General features: G+C 41.7%; 2 protein-coding genes and 1 long non-coding RNA gene across 6 annotated transcripts in view; 2 read left to right on the plus strand and 1 right to left on the minus strand.

The window, feature by feature from the left end:
- Positions 1 to 202: 202 nt before the first annotated feature.
- Srr (Serine racemase) lies at positions 203 to 5,531 on the plus strand. Of its 4 annotated transcripts, none has more exons than XM_086904741.1 (6): positions 203 to 784; positions 1,557 to 1,691; positions 2,072 to 2,430; positions 3,016 to 3,178; positions 3,278 to 3,570; positions 3,858 to 5,531. In XM_086904741.1, exons 1-6 carry the CDS (start codon positions 692 to 694, stop codon positions 4,213 to 4,215), a joined length of 1,401 nt encoding a protein of 466 aa, XP_086760867.1. In that variant the 5' UTR covers positions 203 to 691; the 3' UTR covers positions 4,216 to 5,531. The 4 variants fall into 4 exon arrangements, with proteins under 4 accessions (XP_086760867.1, XP_086760868.1, XP_086760870.1 ...); XM_086904742.1 differs by having other exon boundaries at positions 2,133 to 2,430; XM_086904743.1 differs by lacking the exon at positions 203 to 784 and adding an exon at positions 863 to 1,181 and having other exon boundaries at positions 2,133 to 2,430.
- A 150-nt stretch (positions 5,532 to 5,681) lies between these two features.
- On the plus strand, positions 5,682 to 9,941 carry LOC100864172 (uncharacterized). Its single transcript, XM_086904746.1, has 5 exons — positions 5,682 to 6,408; positions 6,842 to 7,200; positions 7,696 to 7,858; positions 7,965 to 8,257; positions 9,367 to 9,941. Exons 1-5 carry the CDS (start codon positions 6,145 to 6,147, stop codon positions 9,713 to 9,715), a joined length of 1,428 nt encoding a protein of 475 aa, XP_086760872.1. The 5' UTR covers positions 5,682 to 6,144; the 3' UTR covers positions 9,716 to 9,941.
- Positions 8,944 to 24,240, minus strand: part of LOC147658131 (uncharacterized) — a 211,672-nt gene continuing 196,375 nt past the window's right edge. Inside the window, exon 3 of the long non-coding RNA XR_015291123.1 lies at positions 8,944 to 9,867. This is a non-coding gene — a long non-coding RNA (uncharacterized LOC147658131). The remainder of the gene's footprint in view (positions 9,868 to 24,240) is intronic.

Below are 24,240 nucleotides of genomic sequence, written 5' to 3' on the forward strand. Positions count from 1 at the left end.
GAACAATCGTTAAAGCGATAAAAGAAATAAATAATGTTATTTAAATTTCAATCGAACAAAGTTACAAAAATAGAGAACGGTGTCCCCGCCTCGACAAAGAGTACTCGCGTTTCTTATCTCTTGTTTATTCGTTAATTTATCTGGAGGGGTTATCCGGAGCTATATTCGCTGTATATCGTGAACCGACGAGGACCGGTAGTCGATTTCGGGACGCGAGCAGGCGCGACCGGATAGGATCGTGTTTTTCCTTTAACGTTAACTTTATTATTATTATTATTATTATTATTATTCGTCGCTTCGTTATTACTTATCACCCGTTACAAAGAGGCGTAGGGGGAGGCAAAGTTTATCGCCCGTTTTATTATCGTGGACAATTCTGCTCACGCGTTTCATCACGCGACTCGCGACAATCCGTCCGTTCGAAGGAACAATACCGCCCGTATTTCGAGTGTTCGGGGGCAGTGGAATATTATTATTGTTATCGTTGGGGGGGGGGAGGATATATCGGAAGGAATATTACGACGATTGTAAGTGAACGCTTTCTCGTTCTCCCTCCCCGAGGAGGGAAAGGGGGTCGAAGGTCGCGGCGATAAGGGAAACGACGGCCTTCCACGATCGAATAAGTAACACGCGATCGATCGGCGTTACGCGCAGTCCATTTTTCCCGCACGCTGTTCACGCGCCACGAGTCATGAGGAACTTGAATAATCAGAATGGCCAACAGTTCGATCTGATCGCCGAGAGCAGGAGCGACGACTTCGACTCGTCGACAACCATTCACCACGTAATTATTGCGTTACGTCGTTTATATATGTATACATATATAATACACGGGCGAGAGAATTAACTTCTTTGCGTTCCAATGATGACTCTCGATTCGATGCGGCAATATTTATTCACGTTTGATTTGTTTAAAATATCGAAACGAGTAGATTCCTAAGCTGTTCACGTGCGATCTTTCTTTTCCTTTATCTGAAATTAGATCGCGGATCGAACTGTATTTTCGGTGTTTGAGCGGCGATAGAGATATTATTTTCAAAGTTTTCGACGTTTTTAAGCGCGAATTACGGCAATGAAAAAATAAATGAATTAAGAAATTGACGATAGAGAGAAGGAAAATAGCGGAAATGGAGATGCAGAATAAGTCGCGGTACTTGCTCTGAAACCGAGGACACATCTTGGTAATTACTTTATTATTAAAATACCAGGCGAAACAACAATATAGACTTCAATATTCGACAAATTTTCTTTCTTCTATATGTAAAGATACATAAAATATTAAAATATAAAAGTTAATTTGCACGTGAAATCATTTTAAGTTAGCTAAGAAATTCGTCGAAACAAATCGTTGTTGGCCTGGAGCGCAAAGGGTTAATTTCGTCGAATAGAAGGAAAAAAGGAAAGGAAGGATAAGAATTCGGGAGAGGGTATTAACGAGAATGCCTCTTTTTTCCAAACAAAGTCTGGTTTCAATCGCGCTCATATTCGTCTCAATCGAGTAGAACGGATTGGCTTGCGGAAAAAAGAGAGGAATCGAAGTGTGTTTCTGTTTGCAGGAAGAGAACGAGGATCTGAACGAGGATCTGAACGATCCGTACTGCGTCGAGGATAATCCCCAGAGGATCACTTTCGAGGACGTCACGTCGGCCGCTTTCAAGATCAAATGCGGGATCATCAATACGCCATGCGTGGTACGATTTATTTACTTTCACGTTGCTTAATACGATAATAATTAATATCGACACGGTCCCATCGAATTTGATCAAAATTTTGTTCTTCCTCGTCTTGTATCTCGATACAATTCGTTCGTTTCCTCGCGACATCCTTGAGGCGAAAATATAAATTAGAGCTAAAAGAACCCGTAGAGTTTTTCTTTAACCTCGCCAAAAAGATCAATTCGAAGGATATTAAAATTCAATCGCGAATAAAAACTTTCTTCGTTTACTCGAATCACCTGATTCGTTCCTTATATTAGTTCCACGTCACGACGAAGACTACATAACGAATTCCATTGCTTTTTATCCTCCAAATAAACGAAAATTACCCAAAATATAACATTTCATTCGCACAGAAATCGCGGCTCTCGGATACGATCGGCGTAGATCTATACCTGAAAAAAGATTTCCTCCAAGTGACCGGAAGCTTCAAGGAGCGCGGCGCGAGGTACGCTCTGGTGATGCTGTCCGAGGAGCAGAAGAAGATCGGCGTGATCTCGGCCTCGCTGGGCAACCACGCCGGTGCGCTGTGCTATCACGGGTACAAGCTTGGTATACCGGTGACCGTTGTGATGCCTGTGATCGCGCCCATCATGAAGATCGTCGCTTGTCGCCAATACGGAGCGAACGTGATCGTCGATGGCCTCGATATGGAAGAGGCGAGGCGTATCGCGCTTAGACGGGCCAAGGAGAAAGGGCTGACGTATATAAACGGGTACGGGCATATTCTACTTCGCCACGCTACGGAATTGGCCGTTGAAAAAAGCAACCGGTTGAAATTTCAAATTAATGCAGCACCGATTAAAAATTCAAAAGCGGTCGTTTTTCCAATTTCACTTTTTTTTTTATTCCCTTCGATTTTCTTAAAGTACGAGAGGACATTAACAAATCTTGAGGGGAAAAAAAAAATACAAAAAAATGTTGTTTTATGGAAGAAAAAGATTAAAGTAATTGCATTTATTTCGTTTGAAACGAGAAACAAAAAAAAAAAAAAAGGATCAAAAAAGTATTGAAAAATAAGCTTTTGGTTAAAGTTTACGACTGGTTACGATATGGTGAATTTTAAAACATGGAATGACACAAAGAGGAATGCCACATTCAGCGCATATACATGCAGGTGTCACGTGTTAATTCGACCGTTTGCCATCACAATTATTTCCGAGTTTTCGACGTTTAAATTCAACGATAAATTAATCGTAATAATTTCAACTATCGAATTTTGAAAAGAGAAAATTTACATCAAGTATTCCTTCTCTCTCCGTTACCTGCCAATTCTCACGCTCTATTCACACTTCGATAGATACGATTATCCGGACGTTATAGCGGGACAAGGAACGCTCGGCCTCGAGATCGTGGAACAAGTTCCCAACATAGACGCTGTGGTGATCCCGATCGGAGGCGGCGGTTTGATCGCGGGCGTAGCTCTGGCGGTGAAAAACCTTCATCCGAATGTAACGATTATCGTGAGTGATGGTGTTTCTCCTATTTTTTCCCCCTCCTTCTCTTCCTCCTTCACTCGATGGATGATACCTCGCTTTTTTTCCCGGCCAATTTTCCCGCAGGGCGTCGAGTCGGAGAAATGTCCCAGTTTCTACAAGGCGAGGAAGGCGGATCGACCGACGTACACTCGTATAGATTCGACGTTGGCCGACGGCCTGGCCGTCCCCGTGGTGGGATACAACGCTTTCGCGACCGCGAATCCGTTGATCGACAAATTGGTCGTGGTGAAGGAGGAGTGGATCGCCATCGCGATCTTGAAACTGGTCGAGAACGAGAAGTGTATCGTGGAGGGCGCCGGTGCCACTGGACTGGCCGCCATCTTGGCTGGCCAGCTGGAAGAGCTGAAAGGGAAAAGGTCCATCATCGTTCGTTTTTCTTAATTAAATCTTGAATCCTGAATCCCCTCTTGTATTTTATATTCCACTTTTTAATGTTAACAACGTAATGCTATCAATACTAGAACGAGATATAACCAAGTCAGGCTTGTATCCCACTAACACGCTCAACTGTTGCTTTGGCCCCCAATTTTTCGCGTAAATTGATTATTATTATTATTTATTTTACTTTGATATCAGGTATTGCGAGGTGGAACACTGTCACAAGAGATGGTAACAATGGTGCCCGTTTGATTTTCGTTCGTAGAGTGGTGCTGCCTTTGTCGGGTGGAAACATCGACACGACGATCCTCGGCAGGTGTTTGGATCGCGGACTGGCGGCGGAAGGGCGGCTTTTGAAGTTCACGGTGACGGTATCCGATCGACCGGGGGGAATCGCGGAGCTTTGCAGAATGCTGGCGAGCATCGGTGTCTCGATAAAGGACATCATGCACGAGCGGGCCTGGATCATGTCGGACATCTTCAGCGTGGACGTGAAAGTGGTCTGCGAGACCAGGAATCGGGAACACGCGGAACAATTGAAGAACATGTTGTATCAGAAATATCAGAAGGTTGTGTTCGGAACCAGCGACGTGGCCACCCTCAATTTGCCTGTAAGCGTGTAACTCGGAACTCCTGTGATTAGGACGAGATTCGAGAGAATTCGAACATTCGAAGAAGAACCGACGGATGCAGACTTTTCGATCGAGGAAAACGATCTTTCCCTTTCCATCGGATATTTATATATCTATTATATTAGAATTATTATTGAGAGAAAGCACAGCGTTCGATTTTTGGCACCAATTTGAGATCACTTTGAACATCACAAAATCGATGGATGCGATCGAGGAAAACGATCTTTCCCTTCCGATCGGATATACTTTATTATAAGAGTACGAAAATTACTTTTAAGAGAGGGTGCAGCATTCGATTTTTCCAAAATCGATGGATGAGATCGAGGAAAATAATCTTTTCCTTTCGATCGGATATACTTTATTATAAGAGTACGAAAATTACTTTTAAGAGAGGGTGCAGCATTCGATTTTTCCAAAATCGATGGATGCGATCGAGGAAAATAATCTTTCCCTTTCGATCGGATATACTTTATTATAAGAGTACGAAAATTACTTTTAAGAGAGTACAGCATTCGATTTTTGGGACCAATTTGAACATCCGAAAATCGATGGATGCGATCGAGGAAAACGATCTTTCCCTTTCGATCGGATATACTTTATTATAAGAGTATGAAAATTACTTTTAAAAGAGGGTGCAGCATTCGATTTTTCCAAAATCGATGGATGCGATCGAGGAAAACGATCTTTCCCTTTCGATCGGATATACTTTATTATAAGAGTAGGAAAATTACTTTTAAGAGAGGGTACAGCATTCGATTTTTGGGACCAATTTGAACATCCGAAAATCGATGGATGCGATCGAGGAAAACGATCTTTCCCTTTCGATCGGATATACTTTATTATAAGAGTACGAAAATTACTTTTAAGAGAGCGTTTGATTTTTGAGACCAATTTGAAATCGCTTTGAACATCCCAAAATCGGTGGATGCGATCGAAGAAAACGATCATTCCTTTTCTTTCGGATATTTATACACTTCATTATAAGAGCACGAAAATTACTATTATAAGAGAAGGTATAGCGTTTGATTTTCAGGAACAGATCGCTTTGAACATCCCAAAATCGATGGACGCGATCGAAGAAAAATCGATCATTCCTTTTCTTTCGATCGGATATTTATACATTTATTGTAAAAATACGAAAATTATCACTAAGAGAGCGTATAGTGTTTAATTTTTATAAACTGAGATCGCTTCGTGAATATTACAGATTTATCGATTTACGTAGAGTATTCGATCGAGGAACGAATCTTTGGATCGAAAATTTATATACCTGTTGTAAAAATACAAAAATTACTATCAAGAGAGAATACGTGAGTTTGAGTTTTACCGATTGGAATAGTTCTCGTGCCGCGAATCAATGGAAACTTGGTATGTACCGTATTGATTTCCATTGTACGAATTATTGTCCCATATTTCAACCAGCGAGGAAAGTTTCGACAAGGATGCGAATAGTTACAATAGTAGTTGTCTCAAAAACGACCTTCCAAACGAGCAATCCCCCCTCATATTATATTTGCATTCGAAAGGGTGGATTCGAGATTCGCCTATCGACGTGTAAACGTACGCACCCGTACCGAAATTGATTATCAGTTTCAGTTGGCACGGAACGAGAGTAATTCCACCCTTTTCCACGCATCGTCGCGTTTTACGCCGAGAAGTAACGCGTTGCCATTTTCGTTTTTTCGTTTACGAGTTCGATAACGATTCATCGCCACGCGAGAATTAATTTCCTCGAATGCAAGAATTTGGGGAGACCGTTAATGTGCGGCGTCGTCTTCGAAACGAACGGTGTTCAATCGTTTCAGCGACACCTATGTGCCATAGTTTCGATCGAGCGGAACGGGGTTGGCTTGGAAAAAGAATGGAACGGGAGGAATCGAAGCTTGTGTGTTTTCGTCGCGTTTTACGTCGAGGGGTTACATGTTGCCATTTTCATACGGGCGCGTTTTTCGTAACCGTTCGTTTACGAGCTCGATAACGATTCATCACGCAATTATCACGTTACGTCACGCTATAGGACGAGAATTAATTTCGTCGAGTGCAAGGGGGGGAACGCAGGAAGTGAAGGAGGAGGATCTGATTGACCCGTATTGCGTCGAGGATAATCCTCAGACGGTCCCTTTCAAGAACGTCACGTCGGCCGCTTTCAAGATCAAATACGACATCATCAATACACCATGCGTGGTACGATTTCTTCCCGCTTCTTACCATCATATTTAACACGATTGTCCACATGTATCACCGCTAAATTCAACATTCCTGGTCTAATGATTCGATACACACGTGAAAAAAAAAAAAAAAAAAAGAAAAAAAACGAAAGTTTCGTTCATTTCCTCATTCTCGTCGAGAGTTAAAGAGAGTTTCTTTAACCTCGCCAAAAGATCGTTTCGAAGGATAAACGAATATTAAATTGAAATCTCTACATATTTCGTCATATTTTTTTTTCCCACCAAGGAATCGTCTTTCAAAAAATCCAATACTCGTCGCGAATAAAACTTTCTTCATTTACTCGAATCATTCACTTGATCCCCCATATTAATCCCCACGACGAAAATAATTCCATTGCTTTTTATCCTCCACAAAACATTTCTAAAAATATAACATTTCATTCGCACAGAAATCGCGGCTGTCGGATACGATCGGCATAGACATATACCTGAAAAAAGATTTCCTCCAAGTGACCGGAAGCTTCAAGGAGCGCGGCGCGAGGTACGCTCTGATGATGCTGTCCGACGAGCAGAAGAAGCTCGGCGTGATCTCAGCCTCGTGCGGTAACCACGCCGCCGCGATCTCTTATCACGGGTACAAGCTTGGTATACCGGTGACCGTGGTGATGCCTGTGATGGCGCCTGTCATCAAGATCATCGCTTGCCGCCAATACGGAGCGAACGTGATCGTCCATGGCCCCGATATGGAAGAGGCGAGGCGCACCGCGCTCAGAACCGGCAAGGAGAAAGGGCTGGTCTACATAAACGGGTACATATTCTATACTTTGTCGTGCTACTGAGCTAGGAGAGAAAAGGAACCGGTTAAAACTTTAAAGTTTTAACCGCTCGAAAATTCAAAGGCGGTCGTTTTTCCAATTTCACTTCTTTTTATCCACTATTTTCTTAAAATACCAAGGACGTATTTTACAAATCTTGAGAAAAGAAAGAGAAGTTAACCGGGTTAACTTTGGCGACAAAAGAAAAAACTTGGAAAGGATAAAAAAAAATATTGAAAAATAAGTCGAAATTCACCACGGTATGATGAGTTTTAAAACACGAAACGGCACAAAGAGGAATGTCACGTTGAGCAGGACGGAGTTTGTCAATTATTTCAAATTAAATTATCGTAACATCGACTATCGAATTTTGCGGGTAAAAAAGAAAAATTGACAAACCATTTTTTCCACCACCATTTCTAAAATCTCTCTCTCTCTCTCTCTCTCTCTCGCTACCTGGTGTTTCCTCTCTGTTTACATTCCCACAGATACGATCACCCGGACATTGTGGCGGGGCAAGGAACGCTCGGCCTCGAGATCGTGGAACAGGTTCCCAACATAGACGCTGTGGTGATCCCGATCGGAGGCGGCGGCCTGATCGCGGGCGTAGCTCTGGCTGTGAAAAGCCTTCATCCCAGCGTAACGATTATCGTGAGCGAACACTATCTCTTTCCCTTCCTTTTTCCCCCCTCTCCCAACATCTCTTTTCCTCGACGGATAACATCCCCCTTTTTCTCCTTCCCCCCAATTTTCACAGGGCGTCGAGTCGGAGATGTGTCCCAGTTTCTACAAGGCGCGGAAAGCGGGTCGGCCGACTTACACACCCGTAGGCCCGACACTGGCCGAGGGCCTGGCCGTCCCCGTGGTGGGATACAACGCTTTCGCGACCGCGAATCCGTTGATCGACAAATTGGTGGTGGTGAGGGAAGATTGGATCGCCGTCGCGATCTTGAAACTGCTCGAGGACGAGAAGTGTATCGTGGAGGGCGCCGGCGCTATTGGCTTGGCCGCCATCTTGGCCGGCCAGCTGGAAGAATTGAAAGGAAAAAGGTCGCTCCTTATCGCCAGTTTCTCACGCAAATCTTGAACCTATCTTTCCTTGTATTTTACACTCAATACTATTTCCAATGTTTACTTTTAACCCTTTGCGCTTCAACGGTGACTCGCCACTTAGTGACACAACTCCAGTGGTGACAATATTTATTTATGTTTGATTTTTTTTAAAATATCGCTTCATGAGTGGATTCTTAAGCTGTTTAAGTATAATCTTATAAGGTGTAGAATAATATACTACACCTTAAATGGTTAGATTTTTATCTGAAATAAGACCGTGATCGAACTATTTTCGGCGTCAGTCCGAGTTTGACGTTCGTTCGACGGCGATAGAAATATTATTTTTAAAGTTTCTGAGTTTTGTAAGCGTGTAACGTAATTGGTTCAAGTGGAGATGAGTTTGATTTCTCGTTATTAAATAACGAAATGATTCCGATTCATTAAGAAATTGATAGAGCGAAAGAAATGTAGTGATGAAAATTGAGATGCTGTAAGAGAAGGAGGAAAATAAGAATGATAGACTGTGATTGTGAAAACAAGTTGTTGGGATATTAGTTCAAGATGAATTTTTCGTTATTAAATAATGAAATTATTTCTATTCATTGATAATAGAAAGAAGGAAAATGGCGATAAAAATAGAGATGTAGTATAAGAAGGTGGAAAATAAGAATAATAGACAATAATGCTTTTCACTAATTACTTTATTATTAAAATATCACACAACAATATAGATTTTTAATATTCAACAATTTCAATAAATTAAATCTTTCTTTATATGTAAAGATAGATCAAACATTAAAATATAAAAGTTTTAATTTGTGCGTGAAATCATTTTAAGTTAGCTAAGAAATTCACCAAGAACGAAGTGCGGGGAAATCGTGTGGAGTTGTTGGTTCGCCCGAGAGTGCAAAGGGTTAATATAATGCCGCAACGTATAACTATGGATAGGCCAACGTATCGAATCGATTCATCTTATGTAAATTCTATTTGCAAATCGATTTGTTATATTATTGCAATCTTTTTTTTTTTTTTTTGCGCAACTCTGTTCAATAGTTGGTATTGTCGAAGGGATGGTAACAACGCGGCCGTTTGATTTTCGTTGGTAGAGTGGTGCTGCTTCTGTCCGGCGGAAACATCGGCACGATGGCCCTGGTCAGGTGTTTGGAACGGGGACTGGCGGTGGAAGGGCGGCTTTTGAAGTTCACGGTGACGGTGTCCGATCGGCCGGACGAGGTCGCGGAGCTTTGCAGAATGCTGGCGAACCTCGATGTCTCGATAAAGGACATCACGTACGAGCGGACCTGGATTATGACGGACTTCTTCAGCGTGGATGTGAGAGTGTTGTGCGAGACCAGGAATCGGGAGCACACGGAACAATTGAAGAAGATGCTGCATCAGAAATATCAGAAGATTGTGTTCGCCCCCAGCGACGTGGCAGCTCTCACTTTGCCTTAAGCGTGTTTGCCTCGCCTCTCCGTCTCCTGTGATTAGGACGAGATTCGTGAGAATTCGCTTCGAACATCCCTGAACGTGGTCGATGGATCGCAGGCTCTGCGATCGAGGAAAATACGATTTTTCTTCCCTTCGATCGGATATTATTTGCACACCTGTTGTAAAAATAGGAAAATTGTTATTAAGAGAGAGCCGATGGATGCTATTGAAGAAAACGATCTTTCCCAAATCGATATTTATATACCTGTTGTAGAAATTACTATTAAGCAAGAGGGTATAGGTGGCGTTTGATTTTTATAGGAATAATTCTTTTCGAATATCCCCGAATCGATGGATGTAGACTTTTCGATCGAAGAAAACGATCTTTCCTTCGGATGAAATAATTTACGTATATCATTGTAAAAATATGAAAATTAGTGTGATTCGAGCGCGGCGTTCGATTTTTATAAACCGAATTCACTTTGAGGAAATATCGCGGAATCGATGTAGTAGTTTTGGATCGAAAATTTATATACCTGTTGTAGAAATAGAAAAATTACGGTGTCACGGTGTTTGAGCTTTGAACCGATCTCAAAACAATTTCAAAATAATTCTCGCGTCGAAAACTGGAAATATTCCATTGATTTCCATCGTATTATAATTATTGTCCGCCAGCGAGAGAAGTTTTTGCATATCGATAAGGATATGGAACGATTGACGGTCGTCTCGAAAACCGTAGTTGCCCGCTTATCGAACGAGCAATCTATCCGCGTGATTTCCATTCGAAAGAGTGGATTGGAAACGCGCATCGAGGTGTAAACGTACACATCCGCGAAATTGATTATCAGTTTCGACTTTGGTTGGGCAGAGATACGGAACGAGAGTAATTCCACACTTTTCCACATATCGTTTTCGTCCCGTTTTACGTCCACGGATTACGCGTTTTCGTACGATTGAGTTCAACGCAGCGTAACCGTTCGTCCACGATTTCGACAACTATGAATCCCTTATTGCGGGATCACCGCAAATTCCACACCATTTCACCGTCTCACCTTCACGAATTATTCGCCGTTTTTCCACAAAACAATAAGACTTTGTCGACTGCGACCACGATTGTGAGTTAAATACGTCTCCTTGACGAAACATAAATTGAAAATTATTTCGTTCGAATTTATTATTCACAATGATAACGCGAAAACGTGAAATTCTGATTGGAAAATAATTTAAAATAATCATCGATTTATATATATATATATATTTCCAACTCGAACTGAATGATTTTTCCTTAAACTTCAGGTTCATAGTTCCAGTTCGAGGGGGAGGACAAATTATTATTATTTCTTCCATCCATAACTTAATTTCGTTTACGGAGAAAAAAGGAGGTAATATCACTCCTCTTCTTTTTGCCTCCCTCAAGTTAAAAAGGAAGAGAATGTTAATATTTTCGGGTCAGTTTCAACGCGGCCGGATAAAAAATGAGTTGCAGCGGGCCGGGAAAATAAATTTCCCGCGTGTTTTCGGCCGAGCATTTTCCACGAGACGCTGTCAGGGGATTAATGCATCTTTACGCCGCCCGTTCGCGCTTTCGTCAGCGGTGTAACACGCCCGAATAATGTATCGCGCGCGCGTCACATAGCAAAGAGAAAAAAAAGAGAGAAAAAGACACAAAAGGTGTTGCTGGTTTCGGATTTGAAAAGGCGACGAAGGCCTTCCGAAGCCTCTCGCAATACGTGTGACGACGATATGTCACCTTTCTAATATCGGACTGCTCCGGATGAGTCATGATACGTGGAAAGAGGAGGCTCCGTCTCTTCTTCCTTTCTTTCTTTCTTTCCCTCTTTTCACCCGGCTTGGAGACGCCACGCGAAAGGAAAAGGAAAGAGAACTGGAACAACATTGCGCCACGGGGGATACTATGAACCGTTGTCGAGTTGGAAAGAGAAGCGAGAGAAGAGGAGGAGTATAGAGAATTTTTTTTCTCTTTTTCAATGGAACGGACTCGATTATTAGGATGTATTTCGAATAAAGCGGAAAAGCGGCCGCTGCTTCTTCCGTTCACGAACCTTAAACCATTGCAGCATAACGCGCATAACTTTCCCCATTTCCCTCGGTCTGCCATCTTTTCACTCGAATTGGACTCGTGGCAAACCGTGGATTAAGAACGGCTAAAGTTTTCGGCCGAAATTTTTCCCCTCTCTCGCTCGTTTCTCTCTCTCTCTCTCTCTCTCTCTCTCTCTCTCTCTCTCCATCCAGCAGAGAAAAACGAAAACGAGAAAGGGGGAGAGAGAGAGAGAGAGAGAGAAACGAGCGAGAGAGAGAGAGAGAGAGAAAAAGTGGCGGCGGCCTGAATTTACAGCATTTAATATCGGCAAAATGAAGTACGAGCAGCGACGGAGAGCGCCGTGGCAAGAAGGCCGCCATTTTGTGGCATCGATAAATCCATTTTATTGCCCTCGCTTGTACGTAAGCGGTCTGACTACGGTTAGACCGGGGAGAGCCTACCTACTTTCTCTCGTGTAAAACAAACGTCGAATAAAAAAAAAAAAAAAGAAGAAAACCGCATTTCACAAGAGGGGGGCCAATTTTTTCTTTCCTTTTACACTTTTATTCGATCGCCTCTCTTCGCATCATTGCCTCGAGTCGAGGCAAAACCTGCCTGCCAACCACGAACACAATTTCTCTCTTTGCATTCTCCTGCGTAATGCAAAATTTTTCTTCTCCTCCCTTTGACGAAGGTAATAAAGGGATCGTGACGAGACGAACGCTCTGGCCATTCGAAATATTTTTCTGTCTAGCTTCGATAAGATAATTTTTGATTTCTCTCTTCTCGTCCAAAAACTACCCACGATTTCTTATTTGGGACGAAGGAAGAAATTATTATGAAAGTGGGAGAAATTCGGGACGAAGAAAGGATGGAATTTTTCGAGGAGTTAAGTCGGGGGTTCGGTTGAGAAAGGATTTTCCCTCGCGGGGGAGTTTTCCAAGATGAAAGTTAATTCCGCTGGATAATCTCAGGACTCCTCTCTGGACTCCTCCCGGCGCATCGTGGGCGGGTGTGTAACGAGGGCGAAGAAAGATCTGTCACCCTTCCTCGCCTCCTTTTTCCAAGCTAAATCTTGGAAAGCGGATCGAGAAGTTTGCCGAATTTATGAGATTTCGGGTAAAGGAGAGCGGCCAGTCCCAGCGAGGGGTGGACGAGGAGGAGGGGAAGAGAGGGATTAACTTCGTCGAGCCATTTTGTCGACCGCGAGAGGGCTTTGTGACCGGGTAGGAGAAGACACATTCCCAGCAATTAGCCAACCCTGTCTGTGTCTCTCTGGTGGGGTGACGCACTAGCTGGGTGTTTCTAGAATCGGCCAAATCTTTGCCAAATTGTCCTCTTCGTGTATTTGTCTTATCTTTTGTACCATTTTTCTCGATGGAAGAGAATAGAAGAAGATGCAATATCAAAAACTCGATGGAAATTCAATCTTAATCATCCATGGACGTTCAGGATAATTAAAGTAACGCAACGATCCTCTATTTTTAAGAAAATTCTCGATCATCGAGGAATCATCGTCTTAGGATCGAACATTCGATCGAGTTTCGTGGGCCAAGTCGGAGAGGTTTCACCCCAGGAAAAGTTGTAGTCGGCAAATGTTGTAGCAAAACTTTGTCGCGAATAACTTGGCCGGCCTCTCTCCGAGTCGCTAAGTCCATAAGACTTTTTTCCGTTCCCCGAACGGAATATTCGGGGCGAAATTTAGTCATCTCGTTCCACACGGACTCCCGTTCCACGTGGAGTAACGAAGGAAAAAAGAAGAAAGAGCGAAGAAAGAGGTATAACACGGGGGGGAGACAAAAAGAGGAGCGGACAAGGTTGGATCAACCGGTGCAGATTAATCGGTCGTAGTACGCCGTTCTTTTAAGAAGTCTGAAGAGAAACGGAGAGAGAAAGAGAGAGAGAGAGAGAGAGAAGAGGAAAAAGAAGAAGAAGAAGAAGAAAAAGGAAACACCGTTCCAACCGTTACTTGGCTGAAAACTGAGAAAGTATATATTCCAAGGATTTCTTATAAAAGCTTGCAGAACGCTCCGGTTAAATGACTCTTCTGGAGGGGAGTGGAAAAAGAGAGAGAGAGAGAGAGAGAGAGAGAGAGAGAGAGAGAGAGAGAGAAAAGTGGGAATATTTCTTCGTCAGAGATTTAAGCGAGGATCTATTAAACGGCGGCCAGGGATCGTGATTCGTTTGCGAGCGGAAGGACGGAGGGAAGAAAAAGAACGGGTAGGCCCTCCTCCTTGGGTGGAAGTTACTTATTAGTTTTTAAGCCGCTTCGCGTCCTCGTGGAATTAACGAGGAGCAAATAAATCCCAAGGCAAGGAGGGGGCAGATTTCGTCGAACGAGAAAGAAACAGTCCTCCCCTCCCCCTCGTTCCCCTTAAAAGCATAATAATTAACGCGGGGTGCCGTGTTTTCTATCGTTTGGGGAACGAATTACGCGCCAATTTTGCTCCATTCCTTCAACGCGTCGTTCGAGCGTGAAATTTAATGGAAGACACGCGACGACGAAACTGCACGTTTCGATGATGAACCCAACGGGATCGAACGAATAATTCGTTGAATAATTCGAAAATTCTTTAATTAAGCAGGATTTTGAGCAGTGTGCTCGATGTAACGTGTTGTTTGTCCAATCGTCGAATCGAGGATATCTTGGAACGATGAGAAAAATAAAAGGAAGAAGAGGAAAAGAAATTTTCTTGTACGATCGATAAAGAATTATAGCGAGCCATTTTATCTTTGCAATTAAATTCTCGTTCAATCTTAATCTCGAAATAGGTTAGCGTCTCTAGAAACTATGATTAGGTGGGGGGGGAAAAAAAAAAAAAAAAAAAAAAAGAAAATCCGTGTTATCGCAAACTTTCCATTTATCCTAGCGTACAAAGTTTCGCGACAACAGGATCAAAAGAATAATTTATCACGGAGCGCAAAAATCACACCGAGACCATCGATACGAAGCCAGAAATTATTCACATCCTATCCGGCTGATCCGATCGGCTGATTTCACGGACAAACAGGTGCGCGGTTTGTTTGCCGAGAGTCGTGGCACGCGTCGAGAATGCATGGTTCCCTCTCCTGCAGTTTATTCGCTTTATTCCTCGAGATTAAAAGGCGGGCCCGGTAGATACACGAGGCCGACACTCTCCTCTGGATACGAGTGGCAACGAGTCGGTCCCTTCTCAGGATTCGAGCAGCTCGAAATTTATTTGTAGAAAAGTTTGCTCGTTAAAAGCGGCGCGGCGTGTACACGGTTCCATTATCAGCCCCCCCCCCCGCTCCCTCCGCCCCACTCCCCTTCGGCGCCGCGCGTTGAAACAATGCTACGTTACCGACGGCAGATAAGGTAGCTACGGGTTATTTTTTTTTTTTCTTTTTTTCTTTTTTTCTCCCTCCGTTTTTCCACCGCCACTCTCGTATTTCTCTCGATTTTTCCGAGCGCGGCTCGCGTGCGTGCCACGTAGGGAATGCTTCTCTTTTTCTTTTTACGTCGCGCTTTTCCACCGCCGGCTCTCTCTCTCTCTCTCTCTCTCTCTCTCTCTCTCTGCATTATCAAATTGGTATTTATCTTCCCGATTTTTCGTCGTCGCCCTCTTGCACACTCGTTTATTCCGCAATGTACGTATCGCGGAATTCTTCCCTTCGAAGCGCGTCGTTTTGGTGGCCGTTCGATTCGTCGAGCATTTTCTCCTTTCTTCTCTCTTCCTTTTCCTCGACTTTTCGAACGATTTTTTCCGTGCAATTTCCTCGCGCGATCCATTTCCTTGCGATTCGTAATATTCGCCACGCTCTTTTGATAATTCGCTCGAACACGCGTGGATAGATTTATTTATATCTTCTATTCCGCGATAATTAATTTTATCATATATACGTCGTGGACACGTTTCGTATACACTGCGTAGATCAGTTGCGATTGAAATCAGCTTTTTCGATGAACCGCGTCACAGATAAATAAATTAAAAAAACGGGTTAACGAGGCAAGAAGGAAGATCGAAGGGGAAGAGAAAGATAAACCGTTCTTGGGTCAAGCGACGAGAAGATTACGTATCCGCAATATACAATTCCCGTATATACGATATAAATGTAATTACGATTTAAAATGAACAACCGATAAAAGTGAAAAAAAAAAAAAAAATATCGAAATAAGAAGCATCGCGTGCTGAAAACGTTTCTGCAAAAAAAAAAAAAAAAGTAAGATAAGATAAGATGGAATAAAAAATTTCTCTCGAAGAGGATATTCCTTCTCCACACTTCCTTAAAAATGAATCTTAACCTTATCACGATCCACAGACGTTCTAAATCCGTCAAATGAAGCGCAATTTGTAACCGAAGAGGAGGAGGAGGAGGAGGAGGAGAAAGAGGTTTCCCCCTCCGGTTTGTTTTCGCCCGGCCTGTCCCATCTAAATCTTCATTTATCCTCCGGTTGCAAGGGGGAGGGGACGAAGTGAGCCGGGCTTTAGACGCGGCATAATTAGTAAGTTCTTTTAACGGTGGCCCGCCCGTTGATCAACTCTTGGCGAGATTAAATTTTCGATCGATCTTTCCTAATTACGCGAAAGGTGACTCGTTCCAAGCTTTAATGACCGGCACCGTCATCCCTCGTGGTCGGAGAGAGAGACGTGGTCGAGGATTAAAAGAAAAAAAAAAAAAAAAAAAAAAGAAAGAACAATCGAAACGGTTGCACGGCCGCCAATTTGAATTTGCAACGGGATTCGCTTTTTCGGGAATCCGTTTCCGAAGAAAGGAAAAGGATCTCGGATGGAAAAATCGAGGCGAGGGAATGATCGAGGAAGGGAAGAAATTGTGTGTTGGAAATTAGCCGTGGGAAGAGGAAAGAAACGGCAGAGAGAGAGAGAGAGAGAGACTCGTTGTCCGCCAATATCATCGCCGGTCGTTATTGAAAATCGCTTCTGTTTTATGATATCGCGCCTGGCGTAATGGCCGCCACCAAGATCCAAGGAATTGATCCAATCTTATCTGCAACGTATTAATGCCTCCTATCTCCCCCTCCCTCCCCTCGGAAATTGCTTTCGACGGAATCACCGTCCAGAGAAATTTTCTCCATAAGGATAAACGATTTCCAAATCGAACGATTAGATTCAGAACCTTCGATTTTCCTGAACGTCCAGAAAAGTTTTACGAATTGGACGATTGTTGGAGGGTATATACACGGGCTAAGGGTATAGCTAATAGCTTTAGAGTATCTAAATAACTGTTTACAAAAATTATCAGGAAACCACGAAACTATTAAATATGAGTGGATCGAAATATCTTGATACTTTTTACCAAGATAATTGTTAACCAAGAACCTATTAGAGGGGAGACGCGTTGAACAAACTTTGCGTTTGGACAATTAATTAACCAAAAATAAAAATTAGAACGAATCGAAGAAACATGTCTTCGAAAAAAAAAAAAAAATAAACCCAATTACACGCAATTCCGCCAGTTTAATAATAATTCTATCGTCGTCGAAACGGTTCGAAATCTCTTCGAAACGATCCTCCACGGCCATCCCATCGAGCCGAGGACACCTGGCCAGTTAAATCCACCTGGCCATCCACCTGACTCTTGACGAGCCGTTGGTATCCGCGTTGTCGGGGGATGGAACGGTGACAACAACGCGACGAGGACGATGATGACAGCGAAGGGAAGCCCCTTCTTCCCTCCCCCTCGACACGTAACCAACGACCATCCGGATGGCCGTGGCGGAATGCTAACGTCCGCATTAATACAAACTCCGTGTAATTAGCGGCAGGCTTGGTGCAGGGGACGTTGTTCTAATCTGCGTTCACCGGTCACGTCGCTGCAACAACCCCTCGTCGTTTACTTTCGACACTCCCCTCCCCCACGCCAACACGTGTTTTCCCCCAAATACTTCGCCAACGAGTGACAAGTTTCGGAAATATTCTTTTTTTCTCTCCTCACAAATTCAATAATTAACAAGTTTTGGGAAGTGCGGAGGTTGGAGATTTTTGCCGAGATTTTTGAAAAAGTTTTCTTCCGTTTGTGTGGAGTGGAAATTGTTATGAGAGGGAAAGGAGGGGTGTGCAGAAGTTTGGAGAAGTTTTAGCAAGTTTTTAATAAGTGTAAATGCGTATGAATGAATGGAAATGGAAAAATGTTGATGTTGGAACGATGGGATATTTGATTGGGAATCATATTGAGAAAAATATTGGAAATTTTGTCGAAGTAATCGAGTCGGACAGAATGTGCGTTTCAAAGGGTTTAAATAACGGCTACCTCTCTGGACATTTTTTTCACTATCGATTAGAACAGGACATATTTACTTTTCCCTTTTTCGTAAAAAATTTTTTGAGATATCGAATAATCAGCGCTAAGTCTACTTTCCTTTTCAAATAATTATTTTAACGAGTCGAATAGTATAATCTCAAAACGGTTTAAATATCTCTCTTGTGGAAAATTTTTTTTTCAGATGGAACGAAAAAATTCTACTACTCGTTTCGAGACGAGTTTCATACGAGACAAGGAAGTTTCTTTGCGACAAATCTCTTACAAATCGAATGAAAAACAGTATCGTTTCTCTCGATGGAACACGTTTACTTTCGACTAGATCCTTTATCCATCCCTCTTAAAACTTTTTCTCAGATACTAAAATCGGATGATCATCACTGTCTCCTACCTCCCTTCATTTAAAACATTTATTTTAATTATAAATTAGGGAGAAGAAGTGATCCTTGGCGGAAAACGCGTCGCTTTCTCAGTGCAGGTCAGTTTCAAGAGAGAGAGAGAGAGACTGGAGGCTCCCAAAGGGATTTCATCTCTCGCGTTCGAGATGATGTAACGAGAAGAAATAGAAGAAGTGAGACAGGATAGGTTTGGAGGGAAAGTTTTGATTGAAAGACGGGAGAGCGGGCGACCGGTGGGACTTTTGTCAACGACGGGTATCTCGAAAAATTGCGCGCCTCGTAAAAAAGCTGCAGCTACCTCCTACCTACTGTGCAACTGCATCGTTCGCGACTTATATTTTTCGAACACGACTTCTTCTTTTTCCTATCTCTCTCTCTCTCTCTCTCTCTACGTCGTCATACGATCTGTTTTCCCCGAGATTTCCTCGTGAAAACGGAAAACTCGTCAGAGTGTGGGCGGGGAAAAAGCAGGAGAGAATCTTTCCCTCGATTCCTGGTGCGCTTTTTCACCGCGTTTTCGTTTCCTACTTCGAGGAATTCCGCGCCAAGGATGGAGATGGCTCGTTGTTTTGGCGCCAGCCTCGGAATAAATGAACGACACGCGAGGAGGATCGCGAGGATATACAAGTCGCTCAACAAGTCGGTCTCGAAATACCTCTACCATACTTTTCTTTCCCAAGTTCTCTCGCGAAAACTCGCGTTACCCGATACGCTCGCTCGGCCGAGCATCCAGAAACTTGTTGTTCTCGTCGAAGTAATTATTTCTTACGTTGCGATCTGGAGAAATTTAAAAAGAATTTAATCTCTTCGAAATGTTTTCGTAAAAATTCTACTCCACGTTTCGAAACGTTTCGTGATAAAAATTTGTTCAAAATGACAAACACGCGCCAGTTCAACGAGATCTCTTACAAATCGATGATTTATTTTTCAAACTTCTCGAACGAGAAATATATAAAGCGACGACGTATTTCGTTTCTCTCTCTCGCGATTCTTGGCAAAAGAGTATCACGCGACGACTATCTACAATTTCGCGTTTTAATCGGAAATATAAACGGAGCGCGAAGGATATTAAAACGCGATCAAATTATATAAATGTGAGGAAATAAGCTCGGGCGGAAAAACGCAGGGACAAAACATCCAGAGATTGGCTGGTATCCGCTAATGAGCAGCCACGTTACCGTACTTCGTTTCAACGATCCAGTGTGTGTGCTGCTCGCGATCGAGGTCGAACGATTCGCGGAAACCACGGTCTTGAAAAATGTATCCACGAATAACATTTAAAATTCCCTCTCTTTGTGACCCATACCTATCCTTTCCTCTTCCTCTTCGTACAATTTCTACGACAAGAAGTTGTAACAGTTTGGAAATCTTTTTCTTGAATCAATTTTACATACATAAAAAAAAAAAAAAATTAAATTCCCTCGAACAACGTGCGCCGAGAAACGCTGTGCGCCAAGAAATAATAACGGTATCAAGAATCGAGCGTAGAGAGAGAAGATAAGAAATTAACGACGCTCCTCTTCCACCACTCGAATTTCTTCGAATTGTTCCAGGAAACGTTCGTCCCAACTTCGCGTGGCCATCCTTGATAATTCAATGGATCCGCGCGAGGAGGTCGTATCCGCGCGCTGAAATATGCAGAGATGTTGGCGAAAAGCGTGGCGATGTTCAGGGGACGGCGAGTGGTCGACAGAACAACCGGCTCGGGAAACCCGTTTCGACTTTCCAAATGACCGGCGCGATCGACCTTCGAAATGGTAACGATGCCCATCCAATCTCGGTCGACACTCTGCAAAGTGGATGGATACGACACGATACTGCTACTTTCCTCGAGTGTACCACCGGCGATAAATCGATAAACAAGCTCTCCTTCGAGAAAAATGAATTTTCATAAATTTCTCAAATACAATTTCCTCCCCTCTGTACGAAGATATTCTTATCCGCTCGAATCTTTTTCTCTTCCTCTGAATTCTGAATTCTGAATCATTCGCATAAGATCAACGTGTTTTTGGAATGTGTTCTCGAAGATTTTAAACAAGTCTACGAAGCTGGAAATCGTATAATAATATTATCGAGTTAAAAATAGGCGAGTGTTAAACAATTATAAAATAACGAAACCATCAACCACGAATTATTCCATGTTATAGAATATAAAGTTCAATGAAATTTTATTTATATAATCCTATTATTGAACGTTGCCAGCAGTATCACTATTTCATAATTGGTATTTTATCTTCGATACGCGCTCTTCAAATTAAAATATATTCATTCAGCTAAATCCGCATATTTCATTTATTGTTTATCATAACTATAGCATAACCAGTCAACATTCCATGAACCGAATGCGGTATGGAAAGAAGCAAACGTCTATAAGAAGTCATCAGTATCATCGAAATGAAAATAAGTGAGTGTTAAAAAAAAATTATAAAATAAACGAAATCATCAACCAAGAATTATTATAGAGCGAAAGAGCGTGAATGAACGGCAGGATGAAAAAGGAAAAATCGAAAGAAGTACACGTCTATAAACCATCAGTATTAATATTATCGAGTTAAAAATAAGTGAATGTTAAAAAGAAACGAAATCATCAAACTAAGAATTCATTATAGAAGAGTCGAGAAAGGAGCAGCGTTCGATTGTTCAACGAACCAGTTCGCAAGAGGAGTTGATCCTAATTAAGGGGAATGCCAAGTTCCACAATCTGTTCTTACGTGTTCGTGCGATTGTCGGTCCGGCAGGTATTATCTTTAATGAGGAATTGCTTGCAGTTCAGTTGCGATATACACGCCGTGGAATCTTGGCCGGCCGGTTAACGACGCTTCTGAACTCTAACCGCGCTATTAGTCAACGCGAATCTCGATCCTCGGCTTAATTAGAACTCGTGTTTCTTCAGGTGACAGGGGGGGGAGAAAAGAAAAAAAATCATCGTCCGCCTTCCGCGAACGATTCTTCTCTTCGCGGGAGACATCGAGGAATCTTGCGTGTGGGAAGTCTCGAACAATGTGTGTTAATCCGGACGAAATTCATTTATAAAAAGAAAATAATTGTATCAACGTTAAAATTTTAAAAATTCTCCCTTTTAAATATATGATTTAAAAGAAAGTATAGGAAGAGAAGTTTCAAGTTAGTTGAGAAATATTCTGTAAATTTTGTTAAGAAGGGTTTAAAAATTTCAATCTTATGTAACATCTTGGAAAACAATCTATTTTAATTTAAATCGTTTGATTTGATTGTATGTACAAGTGTACGAGCCGTATCTCGTATATTTGCGCGTGAATTGGGTGTCATTGGATCGCTGTTTCGATTTTGTTTTGTTTCGTTTCCGAACGGACGCGACGCAGCGAGCTCAGAGCAGTGGAACGAAGGCATCGGCACGATCCACATCTATTTTATATATATATAACGTAGTTTATTCCGATTTTTCCCTTCATCGAATATATATATATTCTTTCTTGCTTGTACGATTTTTCGTCGAATCATTTCACAATCTATTCCCAAATATCGTTGTAAATCGATCGACAAGTATTTTGTCTCTTCTGTTTTTGTAAATTAAAGTAAATTGAAGTTGAATTACTTCGTATTAAAGAAATTCACACGGTGTAGTGATTTGTCAATGATTTTTTATATGTTCCACGCGACAAAAGTAGAAACGTTTTGCCGGGGGAATTTTATGGAATAGAAGAAGATAGATATTTTTTTATTAAAAATTTTTCAATTCTTGTTGAAGCATAGAAACTTCAAAAGGAGAGAAATTTTATAATAGGTTTTACGAAATTTATTTATATAAATCAAACAGATGATCGATTATTTCCATTATTATATTTTCTAACTATTATTCAAACAATCGAAATCGATAAATAGATTGGTTGCACAGACGCATTAAATAATATAAGATCTTAACTAGACTTTACGTACTCATTTTCCGATAAATGAATATTTCATCTAAATTTACGTTCTGATAAAATATGTTTAAAAATTTTTTTACGATATGTTTTTACGATACGACGAAGAGACTTTACGAAATTTATTTATATAAATCGAACGGGAAGACGAGCAGGTGATCGATTATTTCCACTATTATTATATTTTCTAACTACTATTATTCAAACAATCGAAATCGATAAATAGATTGGTTGCACAGACGCATTAAATAATATAGGATCTTAACTTCATCCAAACTTACGTCCTGATAAAACATTTAAAAATTTAAAAATCCTGAAACACAAAAAAAAATGGATCCATTTCATACAATATAAATAAATAAATCTCTCATTATCAGATTTCAAAACCTGATATCCCACGATAATGAATCATCTCGCTCGCCGAAGACTTGTCCTCGTCGTCGAATTCGCATTTCCACCTTTCCATCTTCCACGCGGAGAGGAAGTTACAACACGCGTCTAACACGTACGTGTCACGGGGCGATTAAATCTCATTCAATAAGAGAAATCTTCACCTTCCAATCCTCTCAAGATCGAGGAGAGAACTTGGGCGCAAGGGGTTTGGTCGCAAGAGCGACGACGGTGCGCCGGAAATGGCAGTTGTAACCAGCCCTGGGGGGAGCGTTAACGTCATCTCCATAATCGCCGCAGAGCCAAGAGTGACAGGGACGTGATGCGGAAGCTCGAAAGCCGGCCGAGCCATTCACTAGTCGCGCCATCAATCCCCGCGATTAGGCTAATAATTTCACTCCACCCCTCGAACGGGTGGAGGGCCGCGGAAAGGACACGGTGAATTATAACGCGTCTCTGTCCCGCCGATGTGAGATCGTATTGTACACGTGTGTCAGCCTCGTCTCAACGATCCTCTTATTGAATTTGATCTCGAAGAATAAATATCTTGTGGAAGGGAGAAGATGGTGTAAACGATTTCTTATCGAGGTTGAGCTTGGAATATATTTAGTTTGTGAATGAAAGGAAATATTTTTTTATCGAGATTGATAAATTGATCTTGGAATATATTTAATTTGTGAAAGAAAGGAAATGATACTTTTTTATCGAGGTTGATCTTGGAATATATTTAGTTTGTGAAAGAAAGGAAATGATACTTTTTTATCGAGGTTGATCTTGGAATATATTTAGTTTGTGAAAGAAAGGAAATATTTTTTTATCGAGATTGATAAGTGGATCTTGGAATATATTTAGTTTGTGAAAGGAAATGATACTTTTTTATCGAGGTTGATCTTGGAATATATTTAGTTTGTGAAAGAAAGGAAATGATACTTTTTTATCGAGATTGATAGGTTGGTCTTGGAATATATTTAGTTTGTGAAAGAAAGGAAATGATACTTTTTTATCGAGGTTGATCTTGGAATATATTTAGTTTGTGAAAGAAAGGAAATGATACTTTTTTATCGAGATTAATAGGTGGATCTTGGAATATATTTAATTTGTGAAAGAAAGGAAATGATATTTTGTTAATTTTATACTCGCGTTCGGTCGCTTCTCGAATTCCCCGTGCTAGAATTATCTAGAAAAGGGTAAAAGAAAAACCAGAGAATTCACTTTTCACGTTTCTCGGAAATGACGCACACATTGGAGTCCTCCGATATTTTGAACAATCTCCTTATTTTCAGATATCGTTCTTGGAAAACTCTCATCTCACGAAGGAAAACATTACCTTCCTTTTCGTACGATGATCGAAATCGAAAATCAAAGAAGAAGAAGAAGAAAAAGTTTCGCGTACGTTTAATCCAATATTATTCGATCTCCAAATAATTACATTGAGAAAAAAAGATGGTGGAAAAGAAAGGAGGAAATACAGCTCATCGGGTCGGGGGTGAAAAAAATTACGGGACGGCTTTGAAGCGACGCCTGTCGTTATCCGGACAGTAGCCGGCTGCCATAATTTAATGGCAGCCGATGAACGTC

Source organism: Apis florea, unplaced genomic scaffold, assembly GCF_048593485.1.
Source record: "Apis florea isolate Af1SG1 unplaced genomic scaffold, ASM4859348v1 contig_2350_pilon, whole genome shotgun sequence".
Taxonomy (NCBI): Eukaryota; Metazoa; Arthropoda; class Insecta; order Hymenoptera; family Apidae; genus Apis; species Apis florea.